The following is a 21,713-nucleotide window of genomic DNA, read 5'->3' as shown; positions in this document are numbered from 1 at the left end:
TTTTCGTAGTCGTCCCTCTAGTTTTAATTGTTTCAATTTCGTCCCTCTAGTTTCAATTGTCTCAATTTCGAAACTGTAGTTTGTTTTACATTCCAAATTGGTAAAATCGTTAACATCGTTAATGAAACTAATGGAAAAATATGATTAAAAAATTAAGTGCTCCAATATTCAATCCAGTTGAACCGGTACGAAAATCTTATTTTTTTGATCATTTTATCCTAGATGGTCGTAAATGAATTTTTGGCTCTAAGACCTTTCAACGAGCACCCGAAAACTCTTGATTTAGTTTGACTCTTTTAGGGTGCTTATTAAAAGGTCTTAGAGTCAAAAATCCATTATGACCATTCAAGATAAAATGATCAGAAAAATTAGAGGCCTTTCGATGAGCATTCTAAGAGAGCCTTGAAACTAAATAAGGAGTTTTCAGGTGCTCGTTGAAAGGCCTTAGAGCCAAAAATTCATTACAACTATCTAGGATAAAATGATCAAAAAATAAGATCTTCGCATGGGTTCAACCGGATTGAAAATTGAAGCACTTAATTTTTTAATCATATTTTTTTGTTAGTTTCATTAACGGTGTTAACGATTTTACCAATTTGGAATATAAAACAAACTTCGGGGACGAAATTGAGATAGCCGTAAAACTAGAGGGACGACTATAAAAATTTGCCCAAATTAATAATAGCATCTCCAACCTTGGCTTCAAATTGGAGCATGTCAAATTTTCTTTGAAGGCTGGCAATTTGACATGTTGATTTTGACACATTCAAGATACTCACTCCAGCCATTATGTCAAATTTATTATTTTAGAAAGTTTTGGAGAGTAAAGTAATGAAAGATATATTTTGACATCAATGGCAAATTTGACATTAGAGAGGAGATGTCAAATAACACATAAGCATTTAACATTTTGATTGGAGTTGCTGCTTCGCATTCCAATTCTTTCACTTGATATGTCATGTCACATTTGATATCTTTAGTTGGAAATGCTCTAACTTAACGGCGGGGTTGATCAAATAAATGTACCATGAAATAAGGGGAGTGAATTTCATGTTCGCCCTCTCTTTTTTTGTTTTTTATTATTATTGAAAGTGTATGTATTTTTTTCACTAAAAGACAAAAAAAAATAAAAAAAATAGCGTGTGCATAAACATAAAAAAAATGGGGTGTGAAAATGAAAAATGGGCAGCGGCGATACGAGGAAACATTAAAACACAACTTTAATTCATTGATATGATAATTGTCCAAATTCATGTAGAGAAAGTTGGACTAAACGAAAGCAATTAAGCATGTAATCTCTGTTCTTGCTCGCTAATCAACTGTTGCCATCCCTTTGTGTTGCCATCGTTGCTCGTTAACTTCCATAGAGCCATCCATCAAACTCTGCATTTTAATCAAAAAAAGGAAGCACAAATCTTTAGCAGAAATTAAACAAAATTACTACAATGGTAGACTCGTGCAAATCATAGATAACTAATCAGGATACAGCTTCTCTGCGGTCGCTTCTATACTCGATTATTTGAGTCATTTCATTTTGTAGAGCTCGCCAACTATAACATATTTATGCAAAAATTCAAGTTGATTGGACGAACGAATCTAACCACCTCGACAAAACACATTTACATAGAAAAATAGACTAGTCTAAACTTGTTTTGTACTACAGGCGTCCAATCAACTTGACTTTCTATTTGAACACTTCATTTGACGAGTCTTACAAAATGGACGGCTCAGATATAGAGATCGGAGTGTAACGAACTGCGCGTTGCAGTCCCATTGGGGACTGTGGAGAAGCTGTGTCCATAACTTAAGGGTACTGGTTCTTACTGTGCCAAAGTCCACATCCTCTGTTCGATCAAATGCCCTCAATTAGTTTAGATTGATGATACACAATCGTATTTTTATGATTTGATGTGCATTAAAACTTGACGATATTAAAATTGAGATACGGTATTTTGTGTGACATGTACATCATGTGATGGTTTCTCCCACGATCACTAGACGCCACAAAAGAAGAGTGTATGTCTCTCACATATTTGTGAGAGAAATACAAACGTTAGGGCCCATGAAACACTTGACGACGTAAGTCTCATGTCCTTGTGATAGAGGTTTACCTATTAAACGAAAAGCTCTATTTTTGAAATGACTAGATAAGATTGGATGACGATAATAAGATAGGGCGGCGAAATGTTACATACTTGGAGCAATCAACGTTATAGTCAACGGGTAAGCCAACGCTAATTTGGCAAGTTTTGACAAGTTGTTGAGCTCTATCAACCTTCACTCCAATTTGGGGAGCAGCCTGTTTAAAACACTCGCAAAGAGTTTGTCTATCATCTTTTGAACTGATCATTCGGTTCAAGGCTTGGGCCCCTTCACAACACGGCACAGGCACAGTTGCGTTGCCGTCACCTACCAAGTACGACAGACACGGAAGCAACTGCGTTGCCGCGTCTTCGCACGAGATTGCATTCACGGGGCTTGCAATCAGTGCCAAAACTACTAACCCTAGAACCCACATTGAGCTACCCGTCATCTTCTGCTCCATTTTTTATTTTATTTTCAGAACAACAAAATAGGACTAGTTTTTTTAAATTTGTTTCTAAACAAAGACTCAAGAAATGGTTCTTGAAGGTGAAATGCTAGGGTTCCTCTTCTATTTATAGTGCTTGAAGCAAGTGTTGGAGGTGGTTTTTGTAACCAGTGTGAGCACATAGTATCAAGTGTGAATAAATGAGAAAATTAGTATGATCAGAGTTGGTTGTGTTTACTGAAGAGGTTGGTAGCGTAATGCCATTCATTTCAGTTCATATTAAGTGCATAATTAGCAAACTAATTTAATGACAGCATTAAGTGATGGCAGAGCCAGCCCAGACTTTTAATTAGCAAAAATTAAAAATGAGGCATTTTTGTTGGACTATTATAAGGGGTAAAAAAATAGAAAGGGCCCCTGAAATTCAAAAAAAATTAGAGGCCTAAAGTGGCCCAACACAAGCCTTAGCTCAGAGCCGGCTCTGAAGAGTCATGTAACGCCCCTAATTTTGGGTACGTTAAAGAAGGCAATTTCATTGAAAATCTAAATAGAGTCTGGCTCTTTATTACATCATAACTCTCACAAGAGAACTTTTATTACACAAGGGAGGGAAACTAGGGTCCCTAACTACAGCTCCACCTGCTCCTCCATCCTAGCCAGCTCCTCAGCTTCAAAAGCCTCCAAGGTGTACTGTTTATCTTGATAATCTACAAGGTCTGACATATTATACCAGCGTCGCCACCGATATAATATGTCAGGGTCACCAAAAGGTAACACCGTGAGCTACAACACTCAATAGAACAATCCCATACCCACTAACCCATAACTTACAAACAACAGGTCATAATAAAATATCGATTTCCACATGATACGTGTATACACAGCTACAAAAGACAATATCAATAACACATCCGCAATCGCTATATAACTATCATTGGTGTCCCAGATTTTCTGAGTTTCTCCTACGCGACTCATCGTAGACCGTGTCAACATTTTCACATACCAATCCATCTTTCAAAAATTATTTGTTTAACACACCCAACCTCGGTTCCGCCGTTCCGGGTTCCCGAGTATCCTCACAATGGTTCCGCCGCACCGGGTTCCCATTGGCACACGATTGCATTGGCTCCGTACCGCGGATAACCAAGCCATACCTCACCATGGTTCCGCCGCTCCGGGTTCCCATGGGAACGCACACAATTCAAAACCCTCGGTTCCGCCGCTCCAGGTTCCCGAGTATCCTCACAATGGTTCCGCCGCTCCGGGTTCCCATTTGAGGTTTTCGAAATCTAAACTCTTGGTTCCGCCGCTCCGGGTTCCCGAGTATGCCCACAATGATTCCGCCGCTCCGGGTTCTCATTGGGTTTTTCACAAATCTTACTTTTGCACACGCACACAACTCACATAATGCCACCCAAAACCGGTCATTATGTAGTTTCAAAATATTTTCATCCTCGGAATACATTTTTCTTGTTAACCACACCCTAGGTGTCATGTTTCTATTTTCTCGATTTTCGTGTCTCGTTTTTATGCATAGACTCCGCGGTAGGACTTTTTACATACGCAATCATAAACCATTCATTGTAATCTAACAAGATCATCCAATTCTATATTGTTACTCATGCTCAAAACCATCTTAAAGATCAAAATACGAATACTTCTAACCAAACAATAAAGTCTCCACTTTTGAAAAACCGTTCTTTCTTACTTTTTGAGAAGTTCAAAACAACATATATTTTTTCGAAAAATAAAGTCGTTTTGTTTAACATACTCCCTTTCCTTTTCATCTTTTTAGGAAAAACACCCTTCAAGTTTTTCATGTATTTCTCAACATATAAGCATCATGCAAAATACTTAAAGATAGAGGATAAGAGCATTCTACTTATACTTAGGGAAGTGAGTAGAGAAAATCTACATGATCGTAATGTTATTTCAAGATTTTGTAAAACGAGCTTGCTAATTATTCCTAATACTTTAACTTGTCTTATCATAAACAAAAATAACTAAAGTTATACTAGAGAGAATGAGTAGAGATTTATCTACCTTAATCCGAAACTAGTCGGGGCCGAATAAGCTAGTTGGAAGTTTTCTACGGGCGGTGAAACTCGCAAATCTGGACCAAACTTTGGATGGCAGTAACTCGGTCAATATTTGACCGAATATGATCGTTCTTGGGTCGAGATTGAAGCTCTCGAAGTGCTCTACAACTTTCATGAAGGAAGTTGATCCTAGAAACTACTTTAGGTAGGAGAAAAATGGTGATAAAGGAGGAGACAGTATGCTGTCTGGAAATGGAAATTCGAGATTTTTACTGAACTTCGGATGCCAATATCTTTGTCATTTCTTCACCGATTGGGGTGGTTCTTGGGTCTAACTTGAAGGTTTCGAAGTGCTCTACAACTTTTCCGAAGGGAGTTGGTTCTAAAAACTATTTTAAGCACGAGAAAAATAAAGATTTGTGAAGGGCAGTAAGCTGTCTGGAAAATGGAAATGGCAAATGAGTGAAGGTGTGAGTTGAATGGAAGGCATGGGGTGCTATTTATAGCCAACACTTGAGCTCCTTCTCCCTCCATATGGCCGGCCCCCCTCCCTCTCCCTTTTCCCATGGATTTTGCTCCATTGAGTTGTCATTTCATGCCTTTCAATCATGCCATGTCTTCCATGACTTGTCTTTTCTAATTTAGGCCAAATCTTAGGCCATCATGAAGGGTTTTTGACTTGTCAAGTCTATGGGGAGGTTGCTTGCAAGAAAGAATATAATCATGGGCTAGCTTTGCACTTTGGAAGACTAGAATGGATTGGCATGTAGTAAATAGGCTTAGGGCTATTAAGGTTGCTTGTGTAAGTGTCCAAAACACAATCACACACTCCACCTCCCCCTCCCATTCGGCCTTTCTCTCTCTCTCTCCATCCGGCCCTCTCTCTCTCTCTCTCTCTCTCTCTCTCTCTTGTTCTATGTATAGACATATATAGGTATATAAGTACATGTATATATTCATCTAGGAAAGTAAAACCTAAGATAGTTAGGCTTAAGGCTAGGACATAGGTGTGCATGCATGCATGGCTAGTCTTGCTTCTTTTAGAAGCAATATGACTTGTCTTGTCATGCTTATTGGCAAGTCAAAGGTCTAATATCCAAGGGATAAAAATTTCCCTAACAATTATGGTCCAAGGGGCAAAGGAATATTGGTCATAATTAGGGTTTGAAATGACTTATCATAGGGTATAATGATTACCCCTAAAAGTCTAAGGGTTCAATTAGGGTTCGGGGGTTCAAAAGGCTCCAAGACGGTCAAAAATGTCCAATTAGGGTTCGGGAAGTGTAACTAGGAGAAATGGTAGTTTGGTTTGTCCAACAAGTCGGTTGGAAACTAACCTTACTCGCCAAGTAGGATTTCTAGCCAAGAAATATAATTTAAAGATTTTATCTAACTCGTTAGGAAAATATACAAGTGCTTTTATAAGCATACTTGTTTTTAGAAAATGACTGGATTGCTCGGCGTGAAAGATATAATTTTATAAGTCTCAAATCTAATTATGACGGATTATAAAAATTAAAAAGAAATTTTTAGTAGCAAATCCAAGTAATTAAAATAAAATTTAAATATTTAACGAAATTTTTATTTACCAAAAATCAGGGTTGTTACAAGTCATTTGCATGAAGGTCACTCAGAGAGACTCTCTCAAATTTTTACTAATATTTATTAATTAATTCTTTGATTTTTAGGTATCTATTTTGTAAAAAAATTAATTTATCAATCATGTACTGCAGTCTGTGAGTTTACAATTTGAAGTGTCAATTGTTTCTCTTCAAAACTTAGAGAGAGAGAGAGAGAGAGAGAGAGAGAGAGAGTCGCACCAAAATTTTGCTAATGTCTCTTCAAATATAATTTGATTTTGGTACTGCTACCTCTTTGAAGCTGCTCTAGGTAAAATACTAAAATGTTATTCACGAGTTTAGTTAATTGCTATCTTTTCCTGACAATTTGCCTTTAATGCAAGAGTAACCGAAACTTATCTACCCTTCTAGGCCCCATTACGCTTTTTCTCAAAATCTTTTTTTTCAAAAAAAGGTATTTTCAAACTCAAATATAACGAAAATGAAAAATATTTTTTAATTTTTTTTTTGCATCGTTTAAAAGATCTCAATAAGATCTATCAAACAAGATTGGTAGGAAAATTAGTTACGTAAACACATGATTTTTGACATTAAAATTACCTTCATTTTCTAAAAGTTTTTTTTTAGAAGTGGAACGGCCAAACAAACTTGCTCAAAATGTTGTGTTTTGACGCAATGGAATGCCACACAAAAAAAGAAAAATGCGTCCTTTAATAATTACGCAAACATTTTGTACACATTCTTCACATACAACACTCCGTTCGTTCTAACTGAGTTCCTCCCATCTCCACCTCTTCTCGAAAGACTCAACACAGTGCGCAATTACCGACAGCGTGACGCCCCCAAAACCCTCCTTTGCTTTGTTCACTCAAACGAGTTACACTACTATCTTCGCGTTTTGAGACACTACCTATCCGGTCATCCGGTCACTCAAATGAATGGCTTGGATCGAAAAATACTACTACTAGTTGGGGTTGGGAAAAAAACAAGGACTAACAAATGGGACATCCATTGGGTAGGCTGTCTGTTTTTTTGCCCTTAACACCCGTTCGAAATTTAAATTTCAAATGTTTTTTGCTATGTGAGAATAACTGTCACTTCTACTTTTTCAATGAAATTTTATGGACCCTATATTATGATTGCGGGACGGGTACCACAGACGTGCTACTCGGTCGGCGATTGCAGCTGTTTAAACGTATTTTGGTCTATTCGGAATTTAGAAAGAGAAAAAGAGGAGAGAATGTGGTCGGGTGAGAGGAGAGAAGGAATAAATCTAGGCCGTCGAAAACAAGATTGGACAGTTGAAATCGCTGACGGGTACTGACTTACAGAGTATACTCTATTTGAGCTTCTCCACTAATACAGAACACGTGTTCCTTTTGGACTGTGGAGCTAAAAGCCCGTTTGTATTGATTGTTCTCCTTCTGAGGAATTTTTTTCAAGGAAACATATACGGGGCGGTTCCGCTTACACTTATTTTGACACCCAATTTTGTTTTGGGTCCCAGTATAATATTTCGAAACATAAACTTATATCGATACTAAACAATTATAAAGATAGTACAAGAAAACGAAACGAAACGAAAAAACAAACCAGCTCATTTTTCCTTTTGAGGAACTTTTTTACTCTTAACAAATCATTGACAACATCAATCACGTCAAAAATTACATTGATCAAGTTTCGGTTATCATATTTTGGAACACAAATATTGTTAGAACATATGTGAACGTTGAGTCCCACATCGGATAAACCAAAAAAGAGTTGGACCTTAATATACAATTGGATGGCTCACCACTTACAAGGCTTAGCCTTTTAAGTGGATATGGGTCATTCAGTGTATATTGGGCCCAAGTAATAAGGTGGACTCTTTGCTGTTACTTCCATACAAATTGGGCCTTGAGCACGCAGTGGCGGGTCGATGCATCAGACGAACTCCCAACAAATGGTATCAGAGCCGATGGTTGACGATCTATGGGAAGACTCTCAGTGCACCATTGAATGGGTTTGCACAAAAAGACACTCGTGGAGCGGTATAAAGTCCAAAAGGTGACTCCTGATGAAGCAAGGTGGCTCGATGTTGGAGTGCTGTATTGGATGGCTCATTGTCGATGGAGTTGACTCGTCGGGGAGCATGGTGCTATTGAATTAATGAGCACGTTGGCTCTCAATGGAGTTCTCGTCGGGGAGCATTGTGCCAGTGACTAGGCACGTTGGCTCTCAATTGAGAAGACTCTGAATCGATTGAGTGGTGCAGAATAAGCCCAGTTCGGGAGATAGGGTTGAGAGTATTAGACCAGAATCAAGGGGGAGCTTAGATGCAGAGAGAGGTTAAGGCCCAATGTTCGGTTCACACATGAGGGGGAGATTTGTTAGAACATATGTGAACGTTGAGTCCCACATCGGATAAACCAAAAAAGAGTTGGACCTTAATATACAATTGGATGGCTCACCACTTACAAGGCTTAGCCTTTTAAGTGGATATGGGTCATTCAGTGTATATTGGGCCCAAGTAATAAGGTGGACTCTTTGCTGTTACTTCCATACAAATTGGGCCTTGAGCATGCAGTGGCGGGTCGATGCATCAGACGAACTCCCAACAAATGCAACCTAAGGCTTTGATACCAGTTTGTTGTAACGAACGCTATGAATGCAAGCTAAGAACGAGAAATTGAAAACTAAACAAGAAATCACAAAGACACAAGATATACGTGGTTCCCCAAGATGGGTACGTCCACGGGCGAGGAGAGAGAGGATTCACTAACCAACGTGAAGAAGAGATACAAAGAGCCGGCTATAATCCGTAACTCTAGAAAGGCCACAATATGAAAGCCCAAAAGATAATTCCTAGAAGTCCCCCAAAAGCCCTATTTATAATAGGCTACAAAAACGGGAACAAGATAATTAACCAACGTGGGACTAAAGAATACAAGGCATTCCTAACAATTCTCCACCTTGACTTGAATTCCACTGAACCAAATCACCAAATATAGCTATCCCCTTCTAACCTCTCACTCGCCAAATGCCCCCGAGGGGCGATCAACTGCAAATACCAAGCAAGCCCAAGCAATGCTTGAACTTGGCAACCGGAACCGGTTTAGTCAACATATCTGCTGGGTTATCTGCCGTACCCACTTTCTTCACCTCAACTTGCTTCTGTGAGATGATATCCCGAACGAAGTGATACCTGACATCGATATGCTTAGTCCTCTCATGATACATCAGATTTTTAGTCAAATGTATAGCACTCTGCGAATCACAAAATACTGAACTCACACCCTGTGCAAGACCAAGCTCACAAAGCAAACCTCTCATCCACAATGCCTCCTTCACAGCTTCAGCAATGGCCATATACTCCGCTTCTGTTGTAGACAGCGCAACTGTAGCCTGTAAAGTAGCTTTCCAACTAATGGCACTTTCGGACAGAGTAAAGACATAACCTGTCAGAGACCTCCTCTTATCGTGGTCACCGGCAAAATCCGAATCAACATAACCAACAGCATGATCACCAGAATTGACAATCCCAAACAATAGACCAACACCTGCAGTTCCGCACAAATACCGTAGTATCCATTTCACAGCCTCCCAATGTGCCTTTCCTGGACGCCCCATATAACGACTAACGACACTAACTGCATGTGAAATATCAGGACGAGTACATACCATGGCGTACATAAGGCTCCCAACTGCGCACGAATATGGAACCTGAGACATATACTTCTCCTCATCCTCCGACTGTGGTGACAACTCAGCTGAAAGTCGAAAGTGTGCTGCCAAAGGGGTACTGACTGGCTTCGAGTTCTGCATGGCAAAGCGCTCAAGCACTTTAAGAACATAAGACTTCTGATTCAAAAATAGTTTGCCAGCTACTCGATCTCTGCAAATCTCCATACCCAAAATACGTTTTGCTGCACCCAAATCTTTCATCTCAAATTCACCACCTAACTGTTGTTTCAACCTGTTGATTTCTGATACACTCTTGGCAGCAATAAGCATATCATCAACATACAACAGTAGATAAACAAATGAACCATCTGGAAGTTTTCGAAAATACACACAACTGTCATACTCACTCCTAGAATATGACTGGCTTATCATAAAAGTATCAAACCGCTTATACCACTGCCTAGGGGATTGTTTGAGGCCATACAAAGACTTACGAAGTAAACAAACGTGATCCTCCTTACCAGAAACAACAAATCCCTCAGGCTGACGCATATAAATCTGTTCCTCAAGCTCGCCATGCAAAAACGCAGTTTTGACATCAAGTTGCTCTAACTCAAGATCATAACATGCAACAATAGCAAGTAAAGTGCGAATGGAACTATGTTTTACAACTGGTGAAAATACCTCATTGTAGTCAACACCTTCCTTCTGGCTGTATCCTTTCGCCACTAGCCGAGCTTTAAACCGAGCGTCTTCTACCCCTGGAATACCTGGTTTGCGCTTGAAGATCCACTTGCATCCAACAATCCTCTTCCCTTTCAGCGGTTCTACTAACTCCCATGTCTGATTCTTCTGAAGAGACTCAATCTCCTCATTCATAGCAACAAACCACTGTGCAGACTCAGTGCTCGAAATAGCTTCCGTATTGCTGGAAGGCTCTTCATACTCAACTGTCTCAGCAACTGATAAAGCATAGGCCACCATCTCAGAATAAGCCGAATACCTTTCAGAGGCCGAATCTCCCTCCTTGGCCTATCTTTAGCAATAGCGCGTGGTTGCTCAACTAATGCATCAACCTCTGTGTCTGAACTCTTGAACTCCTCTTCAATTGGCTTCTCAATGTGCTTCTTCCCTGAGTCGGAAGCTTCACCCAAAAACTCCACCTGCTTTGGAACACTATGTTCCTGAACTGTATCATCAACCTGCTTAGACCCCTTAATCAGATAATTTTCATCAAAAGTCACATCCCTACTGATCAAAAACTTCAAATCATCAGAGCATCATAACCTGTACCCTTTGACACCTGCTGCATAACCCAAGAAAATACACTTCTTGGCCCGTGGCTCCAGTTTACCTTCATTCACATAAGCGTAAGCTGGACACCCAAAAACACGCAACACAGAATAATCAGCCGGATGACCTGACCATACCTCAAACGGAGTCTTACACTCAATAGCAGTCGACGGAGACCTGTTCACCAAATAGCATGTTGTGGAAACGGCTTCAGCCCAAAATTCTTTGCCCAATCCGGAATTGGACAACATATAACGTGCCTTCTCCAAAAGAGTCCTGTTCATTCGTTCAGCCACACCATTTTGCTGAGGGGTTTTTCTCACTGTGTGATGCCTCACAATGCCCTCATCACTGCAAAATCTATCAAACTCGCCAAGACAAAACTCCATACCATTATCAGTTCTCAAACGTTTTATTTTTCTTACCAGTCTGATTCTCAATCAAAGTTTTAAACTGTTTGAATGTATTAAAGGCGTCACTCTTATGTTTCAACATATACACCCAAACTTTACGAGAGAAATCATCGATAATACTCATAAAATATCGAAAACCACCTTTAGAAGTTACCTCTGCGGGACCCCAAAGATCCGAGTGAAAATAATCCACCGTGCCTTTGGTGCGATGAACAGCTGTACTGAATTTTACCCTGCACTGCTTGCCGTAGACACAATGCTCATAGAAATCCAGTTTCTCAATTTTCTGGCCACATAGCAAACCCTGTTTGCTCAAAACTGTCATCCCCCTCTCGCTCATATGCCCAAGGCGCATATGCCACAAACGAGTCAAGTCTGAATCTGAAACCTTGGATGAAGCAACCGTTGCTGCAGCACCTAAAACTGTACTGCCCTGGAGTGTATAAAGGTTACCACGCTTTTGACCCTTCATCAGTACTAATGCACCCCTTGAGACTTTCAAAACTCCACCTTCACCGAGGAATTTGCAACCATGAGAATCAAGAGCACCCAGGGATATAAGATTTTTCTTCAAATCCGGAACATGTCGAACCTCAGATAAAGTCCTAACAATACCATCATGCATCCTAAGCTGAATCGTTCCTGAACCAACAGTCTTACAGGCCATGTTGTTGCCCATCAAAACTGTACCACCATTGACCGCCTCATAAGTAGAAAACCACTTTCTATGCGGACACATATGGTATGAACATCCAGAATCTAGAACCCACTCGGTATTAGAGCGAGAATCGCCCTCTGTAACTGATAACACATTATCTGACTCATCTGAACTTTCAGCAATTCCAGCAATTACTTTACCCCCTTTCTGGTCTTCTTTTTCCTTCTCCTTGAGTTTTAAACAGTCACTTTTCCAGTGCCCGGGTTTCTTGCAATAATTGCACTTTCCCTTCTTCTTACCTGATGATCTGGATCTTCCCCTATTACTCGACTCCACCCTTTCTGTTGTTCTTCCCCTAACAAACAAACCCTCCGCATGTGCATCACCCTCACCTGACACTTTTTTCCTCAATTCTTTCGAATATAGGCTGGCCTTAACATCCTCCATGGATATCGTGTCTTTGCCATACAATAGGGTTGTAACAAAGTGCTCATACGAAAGTGGTAAAGAACATAGCAAAATTAGGGCTTGGTCCTCATCCTCAATTTTACTATCAATATTTTTCAGATCCATAATAATACGGTTGAACTCGTCTAAATGATCTTTAACAGGTATACCTTCTCGCATACGAAACGTATAAAGACGTTGTTTGAGATATAACCTGTTGGTGAGCGACTTCGTCATATATATGCCTTCCAACTTCAGCCAAATTCCTGCTGCTGAAGTTTCTTCTTCCACCTCGCGAAGAACGTCATCTGCCAGACTCAACTGAATAGAACTCAGAGCTTTGGCATCCGTATCATCCCAATCTTCCTCTTTGATTCCAGAACTAGTCTTGCCTAACAAAACCTTGTGCAATCCTTGTTGGGTTAGCAGAGCCTTCATCTTTACTCTCCAAAGACTGAAACTGCTGCTCTGCCCATCAAACTTCGCAATCTCAAATTTAGCCGCCATAGCCACAATCGGAAACGAAACCCTAGTTTTTGCAACCTAAGGCTTTGATACCAGTTTGTTGTAACGAACGCTATGAATGCAAGCTAAGAACGAGAAATTGAAAACTAAACAAGAAATCACAAAGACACAAGATATACGTGGTTCCCCAAGATGGGTACGTCCACGGGCGAGGAGAGAGAGGATTCACTAACCAACGTGAAGAAGAGATACAAAGAGCCGGCTATAATCCGTAACTCTAGAAAGGCCACAATATGAAAGCCCAAAAGATAATTCCTAGAAGTCCCCCAAAAGCCCTATTTATAATAGGCTACAAAAACGGGAACAAGATAATTAACCAATGTGAGACTAAAGAATACAAGGCATTCCTAACAAATATCTTACAATTACCGGTTCAAATGAGTTCCCGTATAGTATTGCAATTGAGTTGGTTTGTTTTTTCGTTTTGTTTTGTTTTCATAACATTCAAAACTAAAATGATTCAAATCAACAAAGTAGGGTTAAAAAAGGCAGATTTGAGGGTCCTATAGCGCACCTCTTTGTAGCATAGTGTGGCCCATCAAGCTGTTTATTTTCGACACGTCCTAGCGCATATAAATTTAAATTGACCATTGTTTGGATTAAAAATTCGAGTCGTCCATTGTGGAAATGGACGGTGGATTACAACACCCCCAAATCCAAAAAAGGCTCACAAACGGTTTTAATTGGATGGTACAATTAATGTGCTCGAGGAAAAATTATCGAGTTATCTTGAGGTACCGCCACGTAGTATCCTAATACCTTTCTTTATTACAATTTTTTTTTGTAGAATCTAGTAGTACATAGTATAACGAGTGGTTAAAAAATGTTGTTGGGTATCATGTGCGGTGCTAGTGATAATGACTCATGCTCGAAACTCGAGAGGATCCATCCAATAACCGAATGAAAAGCCTCCATTTAAATAACGTGCTGTCAGTTCAAAGAAAAAACAACACGCCTCATTCAACAATACCATTTCCGAAGTATAACTTGTGGTGAAATAATGGTGTTGGGTACCACATGCGGTGCTAGTGATAATGACTTGCGCTCGTGACTCAAAAGGGTCCATCCAATCACCGAATGAAAAGCCTCCGTTAAAACAACGTGCCGTCAGTTTAAAAGAAGAAACAACACGCCTCATTCAACGACACCGTTTCCCCTCGGTTTATTCCCCCCTCTTCCGTTTTTTTGAACGGTTTTAAAAGGCTTGACTCCCGTTCGGACAAATAAGTCACAGTGGCTTTATTTTTGTCTTTATTCAAATTTTTTTCGTATCACTTGGCTTATTATCATTTTTTTGGGGATTATTGCATTCTCACGACAAGAGGAATCTAAAAAGTAAAAAATTTTGACCGAAATCCAATTTTTTTTGAATAAAAACGAAAAAATTGGCTTATTGATTTACTTTCGTCTTTATTTAAAAAAATTGGATTTCGGTCAAAATTTTTTACTTTTTAGATTCCTCTATCGTGAGGATGCAATAATCCCCATAAAAATGACAATAAGCAAAGTGATACGAATTTTTTTTGAATAAGGACAAAAAATAAGCCACTTTAGCTTATTTGTCCGAACACCTTATCCAATGAAAAACTCCCTCTCTCCAAAGTTTTCAAATTTGAAAAAATCCCCCCAAATCACCTGACCCTAACCCTCGCCATCTCAATCCTAATCAATTTCTGTTTCGAGTTTAGATTTCGGTAGAGATCGATTGATGGAGATCTTATCAGGTCCGATCATTCCATGTCCCAAAGAGCACCAGAAAATCTATCAGCAGTGGTTCGACTTCGCCGATTCAGGTTCCTTTCCCGTTTCTCTAGCCCTTCCAATCTATACATACACATATATGTATATTATCTGTTGCGAAAGTTTGATGTAGCTTTTGTGTATCCACAGATGGCGACGGCCGTCTCACTGGAAACGACGCCACGAAGTTCTTCGAGATGTCGAAACTCTCGCGACCAGAACTGAAGCAGGTGACGAAAATCTCGATTGCTTTTCTAACGAGCCTCAAATCCGAGTTCAGATTATTACTTAGATGTAAATCTGTTGGTTTCGTTACCGGTTCCATTGTTTATAAAGTGGATACAAATTCGCACGCATGTTATTTTGAGCGACTTCGATTTATTTCGTGAATTGGCTTACGTATGGACTGATAAATTAGGCCTTGAATTGTTATTCCTGTTTTGTCGATCAAGGTGTTTTGTTCGAGGATAGGAACCATAAGAGGGAGTGAGAGGGAAATTAACCATTTATTCGCCCGCCCTTGAGCTTCGAACTTGAAAACTCTTTAAGTGAAAGTAGTCTAGGTTCAGGTCACTAGGTTAGCAATTGGGCCAGACCAGGGTAATGGAATTTGAATGAAGAAAGTAAGTTAGAAGTTTCGCTATTGGGATAACTTTTCGTGGAAGAAAATTACTGTAGATTAGGTCTGAAGGTCCTTTTTTCTTATTCATTTTGCTGGTGCTAATTTACATTCAGTTGAAAGTGTTGTGTTCGGATGACGTGTCCCTTAGCACATGGTAGGGTTTATGAAATGTAGTAGTTCCAATGTTGTTGGTTTGGAGTTTCCAATTCCTTGTAATTATGATGCTGTATGGAAAATATTTGCAAAGATTTTTCACAGGGGATGCTAAATAATATGTTTTTTTGTTAGAACTTATGCAAATGTTAATGGTGAAGGACCTTTGGGCTTCCTTTCCTTGCTAATAAATATGATTTTTCCTTTCTGTTTCGTCCATTCTGCTAACTTTTTTGTTTGTAGACTTGCTTTATGTCCTTATTCATGTGTTTCTGTTGTGAAGGTTTGGGCAATTGCTGACTCTAAACGACAAGGATTTATAGGGTTCATGGAGTTCACTACTGCGATGCAGGTTGTACTAAGCATTCTATTTGTTGCATTTTTTGTTAGAAAATTGGTAAGACTGACTTTCTTTGTACCGGTGCCATGACAGTTGGTGTCTCTCGCACAAGCTGGACATGAACTAACCCCAGATCTTTTAAAATCAAATGGTAAGAAGTTTGAGTGTTCATTTTCCTCCCTTTTGATGTACATAGCACTATACCAGCATGTACTAATAGATGACTCTTTTTTTATCAATCAGCTTTGAAGATATTAAGCATTGCACACCCTCCGTCCACAACAGAGCTCAACAAAATTCAGAATAAATGCGGAAAGATTTTAAAGAGGAAAACAACTACGGAAAGATTTGTAGAACATGCGTCTGTTTAAGACCTTGATTAAAACATTTTCTAGGCCCTTGAATTAATATAACCTTAGATGGGAGAAAATGTTACGTATAATACTTTATTCGTAGAAAATTTGATGCTTGAGAAGAAATTCTACAAATCCACTTTATGGACTAATGAACCCAAAATCCTTCTGGAGTAAGGCAATTCTGATCATCTTTCAGGAGATACATGGCGATTATATACTATTCCAAAGAAGTTATGGCATATATAACCAGGATCATGTCACATTATGTGCCCTTCACACCATGATTCATGGATTTTAAGGATTCATGTCTTACTCATTCAGCAGGAAATTACTTATAATTTCAATGATTCTTGGGCACTTCTTGAGTTCAGCGTATGTGCTTTAAACACTTCTAGAATATTGCTCATCTTTTGTAACTAATGTTTTGTGCTATTTTCTTCTATCACAGATGGCATGGAGCTTGTAGAACCTCCATTGATGGAAGGTTTGGATGGTTTGCTAGTGGTATGTAGTTTAATATTTCTTTCTTCCACAGTTACTGAAAAAATAAAACTTCTTGTTCCAATAATCTGTTGGTTGTCCTTCTGCACCAGAAGAGGAATAGTTCAAAAATGAATGGCACTTATGAACCAAACGGTTAGTATGACCTTATCTCTTTCATTGAATTAGTGACACTGGTTCAGTTCGACATCAACTAACTATTTATTTTGTTGTTAATGTAGGAAGTACCATGCCACAGCGAATGTTGTCAACAAATTCATTTACATCAAAATCAAACAAGAAGGTGAATTTTTTTCGTGTATTAGCTCACCCAATTTGCTTATTTGCCTTCTTCGAATCTAATAATTGTGTATGTATCACATCGTTTTATTTATTTATAATTTTGTCTGATGTGTTCTATTCGTCTAATTGTCTTATTGTACAGGCAACTCTTAGTGTAGTTACATCGATAACTGATGGGTTGAAGAGACTGTATATTGAAAAACTAAAGCCATTGGAAGTTGCTTACCATTTCAATGATTTTGGATGTCCTTTATTGGTGAGTCGAACAAATGTGTTTCTTTGTTCCTCTTAGCCTGTCATGATTTTGTTTGCTGAATCCCAATTCCATTCTTTTGGTTGCATTGCCATAAGAAAGATTACATATCTTTGTGGATTGTGATTTGTGCTTTTGCAGACAAACAGTGATTTTGATGCTAAACCCATGGTTATGCTTTTGGGTCAGTACTCAACAGGGAAAACTACATTCATAAAACATTTGTTGAAATTGAACTACCCAGGTTAGAATGTCTTCGACATCTTCGTAGTTGTATGGATATTACTATGTAATTGCATTGGCCGTTAGTTAACAAATCCTTTTTTGGTTCATTATCACAGGAGCTCACATTGGACCTGAGCCTACAACTGATCGATTCGTGGTTGTTATGGTAAGGAAAAGCCGATATGCATTTTTACAACTTAGTTTTGAGAAACAATCTTGTTGGTTTACGAATCTGAAACCAACCGGTTGGTAACAAAATACTTCCAATTTCTTTCTTCTTTCTTTTGCCAAAACCCTGCTTTATTTTCTTAGTCTGTCCGTATTATTTAATTGGAATGCTCACCAGCTTATTTTGCTGCCTTGCGCAGTCTGGACCTGATGAAAGAAGCATCCCGGGGAACACTATTGCTGTTCATGCAGAGATGCCCTTTAGTGGTCTTACTACTTTTGGAGGAGCTTTTTTGTCAAAATTTGAGTGTTCCCAAATGCCACACCCCGTAGGTTCTGTTTATTTCTTTTGCATTATTCTTACAACAGCTCTCCTTTCCACTGGGCTTTAAGAAAAACCAGTATTTCTCAACTTGCAGTTGCTTGAACATATTACCTTTGTGGACACTCCGGGAGTCCTATCTGGAGAGAAGCAACGAACACAACGAAGTTATGATTTTACTGGTGCTATCTCGTGGTTCGCAGCAAAATGTGATCTTATTCTTCTTTTGTTTGATCCTCATAAGCTTGATATCAGCGATGAATTTAAACGGGTGATTTCATCTGTACGGGGTCATGATGACAAGATACGTGTTGTCCTAAACAAGGCAGACCAAGTTGATACCCAACAAGTGAGATCTACAGCTAATCATTAAACGATATCTACTCATTGTATTTTTGCCCCCAAAGAGAAGCATTTAGATATTACACTTTAACTACTTTTCATTGCCATGTACAGTTAATGAGAGTATATGGTGCCTTAATGTGGTCACTTGGAAAAGTTCTGAACACACCAGAAGTTGTGCGGGTATACATTGGGTAAGTTTTTAACAATGCCTATGATGTTCTGTATTTCCGATTCATGGACAGAATTTAAGTAAATGACGGGGCTTCTGCTTATTATTTTAGTAATGCTTTTAATTTCTGTGGCTTTTCCCCACCTTAGAGAGTGGGTCTTTGTTGGATGTACATATGACCAAGTATCAACATTGTAGTTCAGTAGTTGATAATTTCTTATGAACACGGTTGAGATGAAATTTACGTTTTTCCTCTTTCTCTCCTGCCTTTCTCTGTATTTTTTCAGCCGCAACTCAGAGATTTTTTTTTTACTTTACATACATCTCTTGCAAGCTAAACTTTGTTTAGGTTTGCTAACTTCATTAACAAATTATTATATACATCCTTTATGCCATTGGGGGATTCCTCTACTTATGATTGGAACCTTAGAGAGTGCTGGTAGTTACTTAACGTGTTGAGCATGAAGCATACAGTTACTTCTCTTGCTATGTCTTTTGCCTCAACATGCATTCAAGTTAGTTGTTATTGTTAACACCTTGTTTGGCTTTTACAGCTCTTTCAATGACAAACCAGTTAATGAAGCAGTTGTTGGTCCCATTGGGAGGGAGCTTTTTGAGAAAGAACAAGACGACCTCCTTGCAGACTTGATAGACATTCCAAAAAAGGCTTGTGATCGTCGAGTATGCTCATTTACTGTTTGTTTTAATTTGTGTGAATGTGTGCGAGCGCATGCCAATGAGTCGATTCATAGTATTATATCATCGAATTTAGGCAGGCTATTTTGATTTGCAGATCAACGAATTTGTGAAACGTGCTAGGGCTGCTAAGATTCATGCCTACATAATTAGCCAACTTAAAAAGGAGATGCCAGCTGTGATGGGTAAAGCTAAGACTCAACAACGGCTTATTGATAATCTTGAGGACGTGTTTGCAAAGGTCCATCTCTCTCTCTCTCTCTCTATCTCTCTCTCTCTCATATACATATATTCACTCATACTTGCGTCATGAATTTCGTTCAAATAGGTTCAGAGAGAGTTCCATCTACCAGCAGGCGATTTTCCAAACATAGAACACTTCCGGGAGGTTTTGAGTGCTTACAACATTGATAAGTTTGAGAAACTGAAGCCTAAAATGATTCAAGCCGTGGATGATATGCTTGGTTATGACATTCCAGAGCTCTTGAAGAATTTCAGGAATCCTTATGACTAAGGATGTTGCCATCTAAAGCTGGTGCTTCGAGAAGTACTCGCTTAATACTTGAGAATGTATATGATAAAGCAACAGTGTGATTGTTTTTCCCTTTGTTCTTCTTTTGCTTTAATTTGACTGTTGGATTTGAATTTTTCGAGATTCCTGCTTGTTCAAAAATGCCTCGGCATTGAGCCTCTGGCTCTGTGTTTGTTACGGGCCTTAGACAGCGCGGGCGTTAGGCTTTCTGTGTTGGGTTGTTTTTTACTCTGAATTCTTTGACTAATAGAAAATATATGGCATATGTTTTCTTTGGCATATTTTTACAAGAAAAAAATGCATCAAAGTTCTTAATTTCTCTTCTATGTTTTAAATAATCATGCTTGATGATACTTTGAATGAATTTGAAGTACAGGAATTTGAATGATTCATCAGTACGAGTCAGAACAGCCCTACTCATCTTTCTTTTGTCAATCGGCATCACTAGTATTTATTACTGCAAAAACGAAACATCAAAAGTAGCTTCCCTATTAGCTCATATCGGAAAATCTCTTAGCCAGGTCATAGGGTGCTCAATAGATAGGGTATACTTGGCTACGACATGAGTCATCTTATTACATGTCCAAGAAATATACTGAAAAGAACAAGCGTGAAGAAAACTAGCTAGATTAAGACAATCGATGATCACATCCAGGCTTGTAACTTTCCTTGAATCATCTGAACAGCATTCTTCGCATCCCCTTCCAGCACATTATCTATTCTGTCCATGACAGATAGCCGTAGAAATCGCAGCTCGAAACCCCATCGCTTCAACCAATTCGGCTGATGTAGCACCCGGTGCAGGAATAGCCATCTTTATCGAACCAAAATCTGGTGGCACCCATCTCTCCGGATCCGACGCTTGAGGTTGGGGAGAATGAACTTCCTTCAAAGTTGGTTGGGAGAAATTTATCAAACGAGTTGGATAATGTAAGAACAAGTCCATTTTTATACCAAAAGCCATGTCATAGTCAAAATTTGCCTCTTTTTTTTTTTTGCCCCGATAAACCAAAATCTGGCTTTAAGAAAGACAAAATCCTTCACCTGTCAAATTTAAATGCCATATTTTGGCTCTTCGGCGAAATTTAAAAATGACAGCCACATTTTATCGGATTGAGTTGATTTTTACAGGCCCATTTGTTTCTTTTTAAAAATTATTGAATGGCTCAAATCATTCGTATGAAACCTGGAGTGGGCCCCGTGTGCCCGTCGGTTCCTGATCGGTGCTCCGGCTGTCGGTGGCCTTAACATTTTGGCTGTCAGTGGTGTGTGCCCGTCGGTTTCCGATAGGTTCTCTGGCCGTCGGTGGCCTTAACCCGTTAAATGCTAATGCCACCGACGGCCAAAATGTTAAGGCCACAGACAGCCAAAACACCGATCAAACCGACGGGAACGCGGGGCTCACTCTGTTGCCCAGAGCACCGATCGGAAACCGAAGGGCACGCACCACCGACGGCCAGAATGTTAAGGCCACCGACAGCCTAAACACCGATCGGAAACCGATGGGGATGTGGGCCCACTCTGTTGGGCATTAAATCAGCCAGTAATGCTACACGCACAGCAAATGTGCACAGATTTTGTGCACAGATTTTTTGTGGGGCCCACTACGGGTCCCACAGAAATAATCCGAGCCGTTCATTAAATGTAAAACATTTTTTCAAGGGCGCCCGCAAAAAATCAACTCAATCCAATATCTATAAGTGTTTGATTCAATCATTTAACTTTTCATTATCCTGAGATTTGAATGAAAAGTTAAATGATTGAATCAAGCATCTATGAGTATCGGATTGAGCTGATTTTTTGCGGGGGCCCTTGAAAAAATGTTTTACATTTAATGAACGGCTTGGATTATTTGTGTGGG

General features: G+C 39.3%; 2 protein-coding genes across 3 annotated transcripts; one reads left to right on the top strand and one right to left on the bottom strand.

Moving 5' to 3' along the window:
- Positions 1-1,207: 1,207 nt before the first annotated feature.
- Positions 1,208-2,631, bottom strand: LOC131316409 (non-specific lipid-transfer protein 1-like). The gene is made up of 2 exons (XM_058345756.1): positions 2,196-2,631; positions 1,208-1,383 (listed from the first exon to the last, which is right to left on the bottom strand). Exons 1-2 carry the CDS (start codon positions 2,543-2,545, stop codon positions 1,377-1,379), a joined length of 357 nt encoding a protein of 118 aa, XP_058201739.1. The 5' UTR covers positions 2,546-2,631; the 3' UTR covers positions 1,208-1,376.
- Positions 2,632-14,726: 12,095 nt separating this feature from the next.
- On the top strand, positions 14,727-20,166 carry LOC131316563 (EH domain-containing protein 1-like). Of its 2 annotated transcripts, none has more exons than XM_058345976.1 (16): positions 14,727-14,941; positions 15,039-15,118; positions 15,947-16,015; positions 16,097-16,154; positions 16,808-16,863; positions 16,956-16,995; positions 17,082-17,143; positions 17,285-17,398; positions 17,537-17,639; positions 17,737-17,786; positions 17,989-18,117; positions 18,208-18,459; positions 18,567-18,646; positions 19,179-19,305; positions 19,418-19,561; positions 19,649-20,166. In XM_058345976.1, the coding sequence occupies exons 1-16, from the start codon at positions 14,857-14,859 to the stop codon at positions 19,832-19,834; spliced, it is 1,635 nt and encodes a 544-aa protein (XP_058201959.1). In that variant the 5' UTR covers positions 14,727-14,856; the 3' UTR covers positions 19,835-20,166. The 2 variants fall into 2 exon arrangements, with proteins under 2 accessions (XP_058201959.1, XP_058201958.1); XM_058345975.1 differs by having other exon boundaries at positions 16,953-16,995.
- The last annotated feature ends 1,547 nt before the right edge of the window (positions 20,167-21,713 follow it).

The sequence above is a fragment of the Rhododendron vialii genome, chromosome 2a (assembly GCF_030253575.1).
Source record: "Rhododendron vialii isolate Sample 1 chromosome 2a, ASM3025357v1".
Classification (NCBI taxonomy): Eukaryota; Viridiplantae; Streptophyta; class Magnoliopsida; order Ericales; family Ericaceae; genus Rhododendron; species Rhododendron vialii.
This window is presented reverse-complemented; position numbering and strand designations above follow the sequence as displayed.

Bases quoted from the DNA above. Each gene is read 5' to 3' on its own strand.
- LOC131316563 (XM_058345975.1), top strand. From the start codon at position 14,857: ATGGAGATCTTATCAGGTCCGATCATTCCATGTCCCAAAGAGCACCAG. The intron at 16,016-16,096 runs GTTGTACTAAGC...GTGCCATGACAG, and splicing joins AGTTCACTACTGCGATGCAG to TTGGTGTCTCTCGCACAAGC. The intron at 18,118-18,207 runs GTAGGTTCTGTT...CTCAACTTGCAG, and splicing joins GTTCCCAAATGCCACACCCC to TTGCTTGAACATATTACCTT.
- LOC131316409 (XM_058345756.1), bottom strand. From the start codon at position 2,545: ATGGAGCAGAAGATGACGGGTAGCTCAATGTGGGTTCTAGGGTTAGTA.